Raw genomic sequence first — 12,824 nt, 5'->3', positions numbered from 1 at the left:
GGGGGGGTCATGGAAGGGAGAGAGGGGACTTGCTGGAAAAGGATGAATGGAGGCGGCAGGGGACAGAGGAGCATGGATTGGGAGGGCAGGGCTCAGGGAGAGAGGGGAATTGCTGGAAAGGGATGAATGGAGGGGGCAGGGGACAGAGGAGCATGGATGGGCATGGATTGGGAGGGCAGGACTCAGGGAGAGAGGGGAATTGCTGGATAGGGATGAATGGAGGGGACAGAAGGGCATGGATGGATATGGATTGCAGGGCAGGCCTCAGGGAGAGAGGGGAATTGCTGGATAGGGATGAATGGAGGGGCCAGGTCACAGAGGAGCATGGATGGGCATGGATTGGAAGGGCAGGACTCAGGGAGAGGTGAATTGCTGGATAGGGATGAATGGAGGGGACAGATGGGCATGGATGGATATGGATTGCAGGGCAGGCCTCAGGGAGAGAGGGGAATTGCTGGATAGGGATGAATGGAGGGGGCAGGTGACAGAGGAGCATGGATGGGCATGGATTGGGAGGGCAGGGCTCATGGAGAGAGGGGAATTGCTGGATAGGGATGAATGGAGGGGACACATGGGCATGGATGGATATGGATTGCAGGGCAGGCCTCAGGGAGAGAGGGGAATTGCTGGATAGGGATGAATGGAGGGGACAGGTGACAGAGGAGCATGGATGGGCATGGATTGGGAGGGCAGGGCTCAGGGAGAGAGGGGAACTGCTGGAAAAGGATTAATGGAGGGGGCAGGGGACAGATGGGCATGGATTGGGAGGGCAGGGCTCACACTCTCTCTCTCATATACAATGTCTTTCTGACTCTCACTCTCACACACTCTGTCTCACACTGTATCACATTCACTCTCTATGTGCCACACAGTCACTCACACACTCGCTTGGTCTCATACACTCACTCTCACAGAGAATCTGTGTCTCACACACACTCTCTCTCTCGCCCACACACACACACTCTCTCTCACACTGTGTCTCACATACACACTTGCACACACTCTCATTGTCACACACACACTCTCTCACAAACACACTCACACCCAGACTCACTCTCTCTCTCACACACTCACACTTTCACTCTGACTCTCAAACAGTCACTCTCACATACACTCTCCCAAACATACACACTCCGAGGAAAACCTTGCTAGCGCCCGTTTCATTTGTGTCAGAAACGGGCCTTTTTTACTAGTAAATATATATCACAGAACTGGAAAATGTTGGCACATTTAGACTGCCTCTGGACTTCTGCGTGAAGGTAGCTCTGCCCTTTGGATTTGGCAAAAGGTCACTACTCCATCCTCATCCTCCTCGACCTATCCGCCGCTTTTGACACTGTCAATCACAACCTACTTCTTGACACACTGTCCTCTTTTGGGTTCCAGGGCTGTGTCCTCTCCTGGTTCTCCTCTTATCTCTCCCATCGTACCTTCAGAGTACACTCTCACGGTTCGTCCTCCACCCCTATCCCGCTCTCTGTTGGAGTTCCTCAGGGATCTGTCCTTGGACCCCTTCTTTTTTCAATCTACACCTCTTCCCTGGGCTCCCTGATCTCATCTCATGGTTTCCACTAACTCAGTCCTTGGTACTATCAAAATTTGATTACTGCAATATGGTTTATGCAGGACTTAAGATCTCATGAATCAGAAAATTACAAACTGCTCAAAACACAGCAACTCATCTTGTATTTAAAGCTACCTGATACACCAAAGTGACCCCACTTCTACTCAAACTAAACAGTTCACACATTATTTTCAAATATGTGCATTCACCCACCAAATAATTTATGGTTCATCCCCATCTTACATGCAGAATCTTATAGAGCTATCAACACGCAATGCTAAAAAATCAACCACAGACTTTCTTGCATTATACTTTCCTCAGTGTAATAAAATCAAATATAAAGCTATCCACAATGTTGGATTTTCATACCAATGTACAACCAGATGGATTCTTTGCCCAAACAACTCTGTCAAACTGAAGACTATCTATTATTTCGTAAACTACTGAAAACTCACTTGATAAGATCGACCTCTAACAATAGAAATAACTAACCCTCTAAACTTGCAATAACAACAACTCTGTCCATATTCACATTCTATCCTATGTATTACAAACATGTTATATGATCAGGATTTCATGTTATGCTGTTATTAGTAATTTTGTGTATATATCTGTATCTATATATTTATCTAATTTTTTGTTCTGTGTAATCAGAATGCCTTGTCAGTTCTACTTTTCTTATATCGTGAACTTGAATCTTATTTTAGATAAATGTGGGATATAAATAATATAAATAAATAAATATAACTGCCACAAATAAGTAAATAAATAAATAGATAGAAACTCTGAACTTTGAGCACCTGATTCTCATAACATGTCTGTTTTAGTGGCCCTTTACCAGGCGAAAAAAATCTGCAGGAATATAACATATGCTAGGGTGTCCCTATATAATAACCAGCCCCGCCAAAGGACATACTGATTACGATTTATAACAAATTACTACTCTACCTATGAAAAGTTATTCCGTTATTATACTTCCTCTGTGTACATCCGTATGCTTCACAAGCTGGCATGTTTGAGAATATAAGTGAGATTAAATAAAAATGCTACAAAACAATAAAGAACGGCAACGTGGATGCAGCTAATCATAGGTTTGTTTGCTTTTTTTTGAGTGTACGCAGAACGACAGCTGCACGGGTAAGAGAAAACAAAGAGTAACCTACATGGCTTCAACTGTTTAACGTCATGCCATCTCCTGTTCTCAACCGAACCTACTTGGTGGTGTGTATTGGCGACGGGGCACTAGAGAAGGAAAGCTGTGGTGGGGTTGTTAGTGAGCGACCTTAGGTATCAGTTTGATGGGGGGAAGTTGAGAGAGAGGTGCCACTGCCATATCGCGGACAAGGAGGAGAGTGGAAGATAGAGGGAGAGATGGCAGATCATGGGGAGGGAGAAGACCAGTCTCCCGATCCCCGAATGCGTGTGAGGAGGGGTGCTCGGCGTGTGAGAGCGTGAGGACAGCCGAATGCGTGTGACTTGGTATCTTTGTTTATTTGAAATAACAGCAGTTTTATTTATTCCTTTTCTAAGTTTGCCCAGAATGAAGAATCATAAGCAGGATCCAGATTTAAGCTAAAAGCTAAGAAAAAGGAGGAAATAATGGCTTACCGTGGAGGAGAGCGTGACTTTCAGACTTCGGCACGAAGGATGGGCACCTCCCTGCTCTTTCAGCTCTCTGTACACGAGAGAGAACTGGACTTGGTATTTTTGGATCATAGCTATGCCAAGCCCTGGAGTGCCCACCCTGATGCCAGCAGCGCTTGTCCCACTCGTATGCTCTTCGTCACACCAAAGAGGCACCAAGACAATATGTGAGTCCAGCACCTCCCTCTTTATCTGGGTAATTTGGGTCCCTCTCGGAATATAGTGGGAACTTCTGAATGTGTTTCAATAAAGTGGTTGCACTTAGTTTGTTTTAGCATTTGCTGTACTGTCCTTGTGAATTCAGCAAGTTGTGGTTTACTCAGACATGGCCACATCCACATATTAGATGGTTCTCCTATAGAATCGCAGGAAAATGTTTGTTGCTTGTGCAAGGCAAGGTGGTTTGGGTTTACATAGCACATGACATCATAGGTATGGAGGAGGAAAAGCAGATAAACGACATAGGCGAGGCAAACAGCAGTGTATCCTAGAAAAAGACTTCTGTAAACAAGTTTGATGTGTGAACTGTTTTTATGGTTGTTTTACTGGGGAAAAGATGGTGATGGGCTGTGAAAAGAGGAATAGAAACTGCACCTTGCTGCCAAACCACCAAGTAGAAAGGCTACCTTTTCTGCAGTCTAGAGATAAACATTGTGATGCTATAGGCCACAGGTGTTGCTGAGGAAAGGTGTTGCCCAGGTCAGCTACTCTGCCATGGAAAAGAGGAACCATGCTGCTGCAGCTTGTGATATTAGTTTGAGGAAGGGTGCTTTATGAAGGAATTGCGCAAAGAAAAGCAAACAAAAAATATATAGTAAAATGAGCACCCCCTCCCCCTAGAACCCAAACGAAATATAATTTATCTTCTCTGCATGCTAAAATGTTGACTGGGTGCTCATATTTTTTGAATATTTTTCATCCATGTATTCCTTCCCTAGCATGATCCAGCTCTTTGCAGAAACTGTTCATTAAGATTAACTTGATGAGGAGAGGGGAGTTGAGACATAGTTCCAGCACCTCATATAAATAAAGCTTCAGGAATTGTGAGTTGTTTTTTGTTGGAATCCATGAGGGTTGCACTAGGATGGAAGGAGCAGAAGGCCACAGTGACAGGAACAGTAACAAATTCAGAAGGGGCTCTGATTTACATAGTAACATAGTAGATGACGGCAGAAAAAGACCTGCATGGTCCATCCAGTCTGCCCAACAGATAAACTCGTATGTGTATACCTTACCTTGATTTGTACCTGCCTTTTTCAGGGCACAGACAGTACAAGTCTGCCCAGCAGTATTTCCCGCCTCCCAACCACCAGTCCCGCCTCCCATCACCGGCTCTGGCACAGACCGTATAAGTCTGCCCTCCACTATCCTCGCCTCCCAACCACCAACCTCTCTTCCCCCACCTGCTCTGCCACCCAATTTCGGCTAAGCTTCTGAGGATCCCTTCCTACTGCATAGGATTCCTTTATGCATATCCCATGCATGTTTGAATTCCGTTACCGTTTTCATCTCCACCACCTCCCGCGGGAGGGCATTCCAAGCATCCACCACCCTCTCTGTGAAAAAATACTTCCTGACATCTTTTTGACAGCAATTGACTCTTTACAGTTTCACCTGGGAGACTTCGGATTGTAAATAGTCTGGGTCTTAAGACCTTTGGGTTGGAATGGAGCAGGCAAAATCATTATGTACTATACCCTGCTGACTGTCCCAAAGCAGAATTACAGGTCAGAGGCCACCCCCTTCTTGGCTGCTGTATGAAAAATACAGGTGAATACAGCTAGAATGATGGAATGAACTCCTCCACAGTCTCCTTCCCTGTAAGTCTAGAATAAATCTATCATTTTATTGGGCTTGTATTCTCTAGCCAAGTACCCACCGGCATTGGAATGCAAAGTATATGAAGGATGGGGGGAGGGGGCAGGCTGATGTTGGGGCCTAGTGAGGCAATGAATGCAGCAGGCATGTAGGCGTAACGAAAGTGTAGGAGGGGTAGAATGTGGAAGTACATGCACACGGTTTTCCTTATTATAAGTTAGAGCCTGTCCTTGGAAGACTCCTCCACTTCTTGTAACGTCTGCTACAGTTACCTTTGAAAAAGGGTATTTATAAGCAAGTTTCCATTAGAGCTGTGGTTTAGTGTGTTGATGTCCATTTTAATTCAAAACTAATTCAGATTTTTGCTTTAATAAAATTATTTAAAAATGTGTAGGTTTTACTCATTTTTTTTTTAAGGTAACAAGCCATTGCAGAGAAAATGAGTAAAACTAAAAGTAACTAAATTATGATCAAAAATATATATTTTTTTTGTTTTACATTTTGGGCCCTGTTTACTAAGCTGCATTAGCATTTTTAACGCGTGTTAACCATGTATACATGTTAAACGTGTATGCACCTACAATATCCTTATAGGCACCTACACAGTATACGTGCTACTTGTACGCTCGTTAAAAACGCTAACGCGCCTTAGTAAACAGGGCTCTTAGTGTTGAAATGGAAGTAATAGCCCTATATTAGAGTGGAGGAGTGGCCTAGTGGTTAGGGTGGTGGACTTTGGTCCTGAGGAACTGAGTTCAATTCCCGGCACAGGCAGCTCCTTGTGACTCTGGGCAAGTCACTTAACCCTCCATTGCCTGCCACATTGAGCCTGCCATGAGTGGGGAAAGCGCGGGGTACAAATGTAACAAAAATAAATAAAATAAAATATCTGGTCCAGTGGTATTCAACTTGGGGCGTGTCTGCCTTTGAAGATACATCTATGTGAGATTTTTAGCAAAAAACAAAGATCAAGCACACGTGACTTTGAAGTATTGCAGAGAGATTTGGTGGCTATGAACTTATAATTTTAGAAGAGGGTTCTCAGATTTTAATGAGTATAAATCATGTTTAAACAGATTAAAACATTCATGCAGCCCACGCACACATGGATGTCTGGCCACATGGCCCATTGTTGAAAAGACTTGGTCACTCTGGTCTTGTGGTTAAAGGAGAGAATATGTTTATATAAGATATTACCTGTAGTTAACATAATCTTTATTATGCCTCTTGACACTTTGGTTGTGTCAATGACCTGAAGAAAAATATTTCTGCTTATTGTTTATTCAGATTCATATTAGTCAGTTCTAAGGTCTCATTTGCACTGAAACTATGGACCCCTTTTACCAAACCGCGCTAGTGATTCCTGGTGTGGCAATCCCAATGAAGCCCAATCACTTTGAATGGGTTTCGTCTACATTGCCACGCGGGGATCGTTAGCTCGCTTTGGTATAAGAGTCCCTATGTTACAGGAAAGCGAGCTGTATTTTGCATAGGGCCTCTATGAGGATAATGGGACTTTCAGGTCAGGATGTTCATACATTCTCCATGCCTTTTACAAAAGGTTCTGCTGAACTTTGGATAAGGTGATTTTTTTTAATTTATTTATTCCTAATCCCAGTGTGGGGTGTGGGGGGGAGAATTGTTCTGTTCCCTTAAAATCAGATTTTGCTGGCAGAATTTTAGTCTCTGTTCAAAAATATGGGATGAATGTTAGAGAGCAAAATAAGAGGGTTTGCCCTTGCTTGTTCTTTATGCTTGGCTACAAAAACATCTAACATTTGAAGGGTCTAGATTTTTCTATCAGAAATAGTGGGAGCTGCACGGTGTTATGCTACATATTTGTGCCAGTTTCAAGGGTATAAGTGAATTCAGATCAAAGGTTAGAAAGGCAGTATACGAAATCCCATTATTCTGTCCAAAAGACGTCACGTGTGATCTGATGTCCCGCATGCTCTCATGCTCTGGAGATATATATATATATATATATATATATATATATATATATATATGTAATCCTCTATAATAAAACACACCTCCAACATTCTGAAGCTGACTGCATGTCTGAGGCATTCCTGCTGTCTGTATCCATCTCCTGAATTGACATCAGGTACTTCTGGGTTCGTCAAAAGCAGAAGTGACCAACCACACAAGGTTTCTCGGCTTCAGAATGTTGGAGGTGCATTCTATTAAATAGGATTGGTCAGTTCCTTGAAGCACAGCCAGAGCTCAGTGTCCTGCACAGTAACGCTCAGACACCAGAGAGAGGGGGGGGGGGAGGTATCTCTGTCACACAGTCAATGTCTCTCTCACTCTCACACACTGTCTTGGTCTCATACACTCAGTCTCACAGAGAGTCTGTGTCTCACACACTCTCTCGCACACACTGTATCTGTGTGAAACACTCTCTCTCTCTCACACTGTGTCTCGCATACACACTTGCACACACACTCTCTCTCTCTCTCTCTCTCTCTCTCTCTCTCTCACAGACAGACACTCTCTCTCACAGACACACTCGCACCCAGACTCTCTCTCTCTCTTTCTCACACACACACACTCGCACATTCACTCTCTCTCTCACACACAGTCACTCTCACATACACTCAAACGTACACACTCTGAGGAAACCCTTGCTAGCGCCCGTTTCATTTGTTTCGGAAACGGGCCTTTTTTACTAGTATAATATAATTTTCATATTCGGATGATCTTTTTTTTTCTGATATCTCTCATCTACTTTGACTACAGTTTCTGTTCAGGTTTTTCTCACTATTTATTATCCAAAGATTTAAAACAAGAAAAAAACCCCGTGGAGGTATGTCTGGGATATTATTTGCAGCTCTAATAACTATTAGAAAGGAGCTCCTGGGAAATATGGCAAGTGCCTAGAGTTTCTTAGAAAAAAAACAAAACAAAAAAAACCACAATTCAGTAAAAGTTTTGCACTAGAGAGTTGCATGGGGACAGAAATCTTACCCGTCCACGCTGGAATCTTACCCATCCCACCCAACCTGTCCCCACAAAAATTTAATGGTACATTAAAAAAAATTCCCGTTGGCTCTCTCAATCCCTATCTGGGTTTGAGCCGCATCACTGCAGGTAAAGAAGGAACAGAAGTTGGAACTTGGAACACTCTGGTGTGCACATGTAAGACTTGTCTCTGATTCACTGGCACTGTGTGCTGAGAAGTTGCCACATGCACGACGTGCCAGTTGGTCAGGTGACATCTGATGCATGTGCCTGTGTCAGAGCTGAGATCTGCACATCAGCCCAGGAGCCGAGAGCATTAATAGTAACATAGTAAGTGACAGCAGATAAAAACCTGAACGGTCCAATCTGCCCAATAGTCATGCTCATTATCAATTCATAATTAAATCAACAATGAACGGGATATTGTATACTTGATTATGATCTTTCTTTGTTGTTTCTGGGACATTGACCATAGAAGTCCACCCAGCCCAATCCTTATGTTCCAACTGCTGGAGTTGTTATCAAAACCCACTCCAGCCTATTTGTCTTCTCATTTGCAGGAAACAGACCGTAAAAGTCTGTCCAGCACTGTCCTCATGTTCCACCATTAAAGTTGCTGTCTAAGCCATTTCCAGCCCATCCTAAACCAGATTGCCATATATAAGTCAACAGAGGTCGTTGGTTGAATCACACTTGTATTTGCACATATTTGCACCATATAAGTCTGCCCTGTATCGACCCTAGTTCATCACAGCCGGAGTAACTATCTAAGTGTCACTCAACACACCCACACACATGCAGCCATTTAAGTTTAGGTTTTTTATAACTTCCATTTTCTAGTTAGAGATCCTCTGCGTTCATCTCGTGCCTTTTTGAATTCCGTCACCATTTCTGTCTCTACCACCTTCATAATGGAGACTTTCCACATCTGTGCTGTTAAAGCAAAGAGGAGGAGGAGACAGCACTCAAAGAACTTGGTACTCAGTAAAGAGAGAGACTGGCGCAAGTGCAGCCTACACTTCCACAGGAACCCCACAGGAATTGTTTCCATCTCCATGGGAACCCCGCAGAACTGCTTCCATCACCGTGGGAACTGCGCGAACCCCGTTTCCATAAAGTCTCTATTTTGCACCCATCATTTTCTTTTCCAGTACAAGAGCTGCTTTAATATGGCTACCGGGTCTGCAGATTATTTGAGAAAGGTGTAATTGAGGAACACGAAGCACACTAAACCTAGTTGTCTCTTTCTTGCTCTTGGTCGAAAAACATTTCTCCATCAATTCCAGAGATAATATCACAGGATCAGAGCATTATGTGTAGCAGGATTCTGAATCTAATTCTGCATTGGAGGAATGCTATTTATCTTTCTCTCTTGTTTTTTTTTTTTTTTCAGCGAGACAGACATCCCTCTTGATGTGGAGACAGTCACTCCAACAGCCATGCCCCTCTATGACAATCAGAAGGCACGCAGTGTGATGAATGAATGTGAGCGCCATGTGATGTTTGTACGTACAGACACTGATGCTCCCCCTCCACCAGAAGACTGGGAAGAACATTTGAATAGGTATGTGTGTGGACCCGGGCACAGTGGCTGTCTATCAGAAGTGTCTTGTACCTCTTCATTTAACAGTCGACAGGCAGCTGGGATCTGAAGTTCTCATTTATTCAAATAATGGTACAGTTGATATCTGCTGAAAGACTGGCCAAACAGGGGTTACAGACAGCAGAAAGACTTTGAGGAGATTTAATTACACTACGCAGTTATATCAAAGGATTCTACGGGGACCTCACAGGTGGTCTTGTTATCAAATCAGCTACAACTACTACTAGTAGTTATTTTTAAAACATTACCAGGCATACATTGTGCTCTACGTATATAAGAAAGACTGTAAGCGCTGTTGTACAGAAACTGTGTAGGTAAGACAAACAGACATGACAAATAAGAGTGGCTAGGAGAATGAAGTAAAAAAAAAAAAAGAAATTTTGTATTTGACAGTAAGTGACGTGATGGAATGGTTTTCCAGCAGAAATAGTTATGGCTGCCACTTTAAAGAGAGTATACACTAAAATCTGCTATTACAGCATGCTATCGTATTTAACTTTGGGATAGTTACTGCAAGACTGCCTAAAAGTGTATAAAGTTTTGTTTTGTTGCTATGATCCAGAACATCACATGTTCCCATCTCAGGCAACATGGAATGATGGGCCTCTATTTCAGACCTGCTACCTTTCAAAGTAACTGGGCAGGTTAAGGAAAGCCCCTCATCCCATGTTAATAATATCCCTAGTGGGCTAATGGCTATAGCTAAGGGTTTGCAAGTTCAGCCCTTAAGGGCCACAAACAGATCAGTGAGTGCTGCATGTATACTACTTCTGTTATATGGAAATCTGTCTCTTACATATTCATTACTACACTAATAAACCTAAGGTTAATTACAATGTACTAGTTCTACAATTAGCTACTATCACAATTATAAAAAAACAACTGTTACAATATATCAATCTTCATTATATCCTTCAATTAAATATTAATTCTTAAAATTTCCTACACACATTGTTGTTCTATGACATATAATTCTCACACACCACAACAAACAATCACACTTCAAATCCCATCACACCCAACATGCTCATTGCACTTCAAGTCATATTTCTTATAGGGGATTAACTATAGAGTACTCATCTCTATATCACTTTAGAGAATTGCTCAAGCCTTTCCACCGTCAGTCTAACTGTTGTCCCGTTATTTCAAGCTTTTATAATATATTCTGTGCCCAGCATCACAAAGGCGTCAATTGCTCACATATTTTCATCAAATAATAAAACTATGTCACCATATACTCCATTTGCTGTGCTTCACCCAAACTGAAGCTGTTCATGTTCAATAATGTTGAGTGAACTAATAACAATTCTCCCAAATTATTCCTCTTTCTTCTCTTGTACTCATGTTAATCACCATATTAAATGGTGTTAGATTTTAAGACGCGTCATTTCCACTGTGTTCAGTTATACGAGACTTAATTATCCTGTTGGTCTTGTCGATATGGCATATGATAACATAGATAATTTGTATAGTGTTACAATCAGATGTGAATCACTTGCCTGTCTGTGAATCTGTAAAATCTTTTATTGACAGAGCATATTTACATACAGAGCAGTGACCACAAGCTCGATGGCCAGATGGCTGATACATGAACTCTGGAAGGGATGGGGGTACCAATATCTCGCCCAGATTTTTATTTTTAGATTGGGTGATAAGTCTCATTTCTGAAACACTGGTGACTTTCTAAGATATGCCAGCGTTTCATAATTGATCTTCTTGTCTTCCAGAAGACAATGAGAGAACCTCAAAATACATACTAATTCTGGTTGTCTGAATGGTTGTTCAGAAAGAAGCATCACCCAGTTCTTCAGTAATGTTCTTGTACATCTTTGTTTAATTGCATTTTCTGGATTGCATCCATTTTCAAACCTTTTTCTCATGAGTGTTGCCTGTGTTTTAAATTCAGTGATACCCATTCAAAGTCTTTTTAGTTGTAAGAATTGTGAATATGGTAAGTTGTGGTTGAGGGTTTTCTAGTGGAAATTACAATGATGAAGATAAGCATTTTTGTCTGGGTTTTCTATACATCGTAACAAAAAAGTATCTTGTTTTCTTGATGAGAATATTAAGAGATGAACTGGTGTCAGTATTATACTGCATTTTGAAATGTAGATTTTTGTCACAGGTGTTTAACCATGTTAGAAAACTCTAAATGTGTATATATATATATCTCATCAGTGTATCTCTTGTAAAATCTAATTTCACCAATAAAAGGGTGATTGTTTAGGAAAATGTCTTCAAAATGGGTACTTTAGTATAGCTACGACCGTGATTGAGTGCACCACTGAAGACTGATAATAGTTTCTAGCTTTGCTTCTTTTCGGCATTCGATCCTTGTTTTGGACTCCTGACGAAGGCACAGTCTGAAACATGGATCTTATTGAGTCCATCCCTAGGTCCAGCTAGATATTTTCTTCCAATGTGCTTGTCTTTAAGCAAATGCTGATGTGTATACATGAATGAACTTTTATCCAGACTCATCACATTGGTCATTTCCACCCTTTTTTTCTTTATTGTGATATCTGTGGGATTGTTTAATTTTCTGGTTTTTGTTAGACAACATAGATTTGAAATGTCCGAAGCCATTGGTGCCCCCATTGCAGTGCCTTTTATTTGTTGAAAGATTCTCCCGAGCTTATTGTCTTCCCACCCAAACCCACTTCTCCTCTCCCTCCACTCTCTATCTCAGTTGATAACACCCTCATCCTCCCCGTCTCATCTGCCCGCAACCTCGGAGTCATCTTCGACTCCTCCCTCTCCTCTGCGCATATCCAGCAGATAGCCAAGACCTGTCGCTTCTTCCTCTATAACATTAGCAAAATTCGCCCTTTCCTCTCTGAGCACACCACCCGAACTCTCATCCACTCTCGCCTTGACTACTGCAACCTACTCCTCACTAGCCTCCCACTTAGCCATCTATCCCCCTTCAGTCCGTTCAGAACTCTGCTGCACGTCTTATCTTCCGCCTGGACCGATATACTCATATCACCCCTCTCCTCAAATCACTTCACTGCCTTCCGATTAGGTACTGCATACAGTTCAAGCTTCTCCTACTAACCTATAAATGCACTCGATCTGCAGCCCCTCTCTACCCTCATCTTCCCCTACGTTCCTACCCGTAACCTCCGCTCTCAAGACAAATCCCTCCTTTCAGTACCCTTCTCCACCACCGCCAACTCCAGGCTCCGCCCTTTCTGCCTCGCCTCACCCCATGCCTGGAATAAACTCCCT

General features: G+C 42.5%; 1 protein-coding gene across 3 annotated transcripts in view; it reads left to right on the top strand.

Moving 5' to 3' along the window:
- The first annotated feature begins 2,769 nt into the window (after positions 1 to 2,769).
- KANSL3 (KAT8 regulatory NSL complex subunit 3) overlaps positions 2,770 to 12,824 on the top strand; it is a 144,471-nt gene continuing 134,416 nt past the window's right edge. The window contains exons 1-3 of one of the 3 annotated variants that reach the window (XM_030201649.1): positions 2,770 to 2,851; positions 3,095 to 3,375; positions 9,384 to 9,554. In XM_030201649.1, coding sequence (XP_030057509.1) covers positions 3,164 to 3,375; positions 9,384 to 9,554 — 383 coding nt within the window. In that variant the 5' untranslated portion in view covers positions 2,770 to 2,851; positions 3,095 to 3,163. Of the gene's footprint in view, positions 3,376 to 9,383; positions 9,555 to 12,824 lie in introns of all 3 variants that reach the window. The other 2 variants (XM_030201648.1, XM_030201647.1) reach the window with 2 other exon arrangements.

Source organism: Microcaecilia unicolor, chromosome 4 (assembly GCF_901765095.1).
Source record: "Microcaecilia unicolor chromosome 4, aMicUni1.1, whole genome shotgun sequence".
NCBI lineage: Eukaryota > Metazoa > Chordata > Amphibia > Gymnophiona > Siphonopidae > Microcaecilia > Microcaecilia unicolor.
The sequence above is the reverse complement of the archived record's forward strand: the minus strand, read 5'-3'. Positions and strand labels throughout refer to the sequence as shown.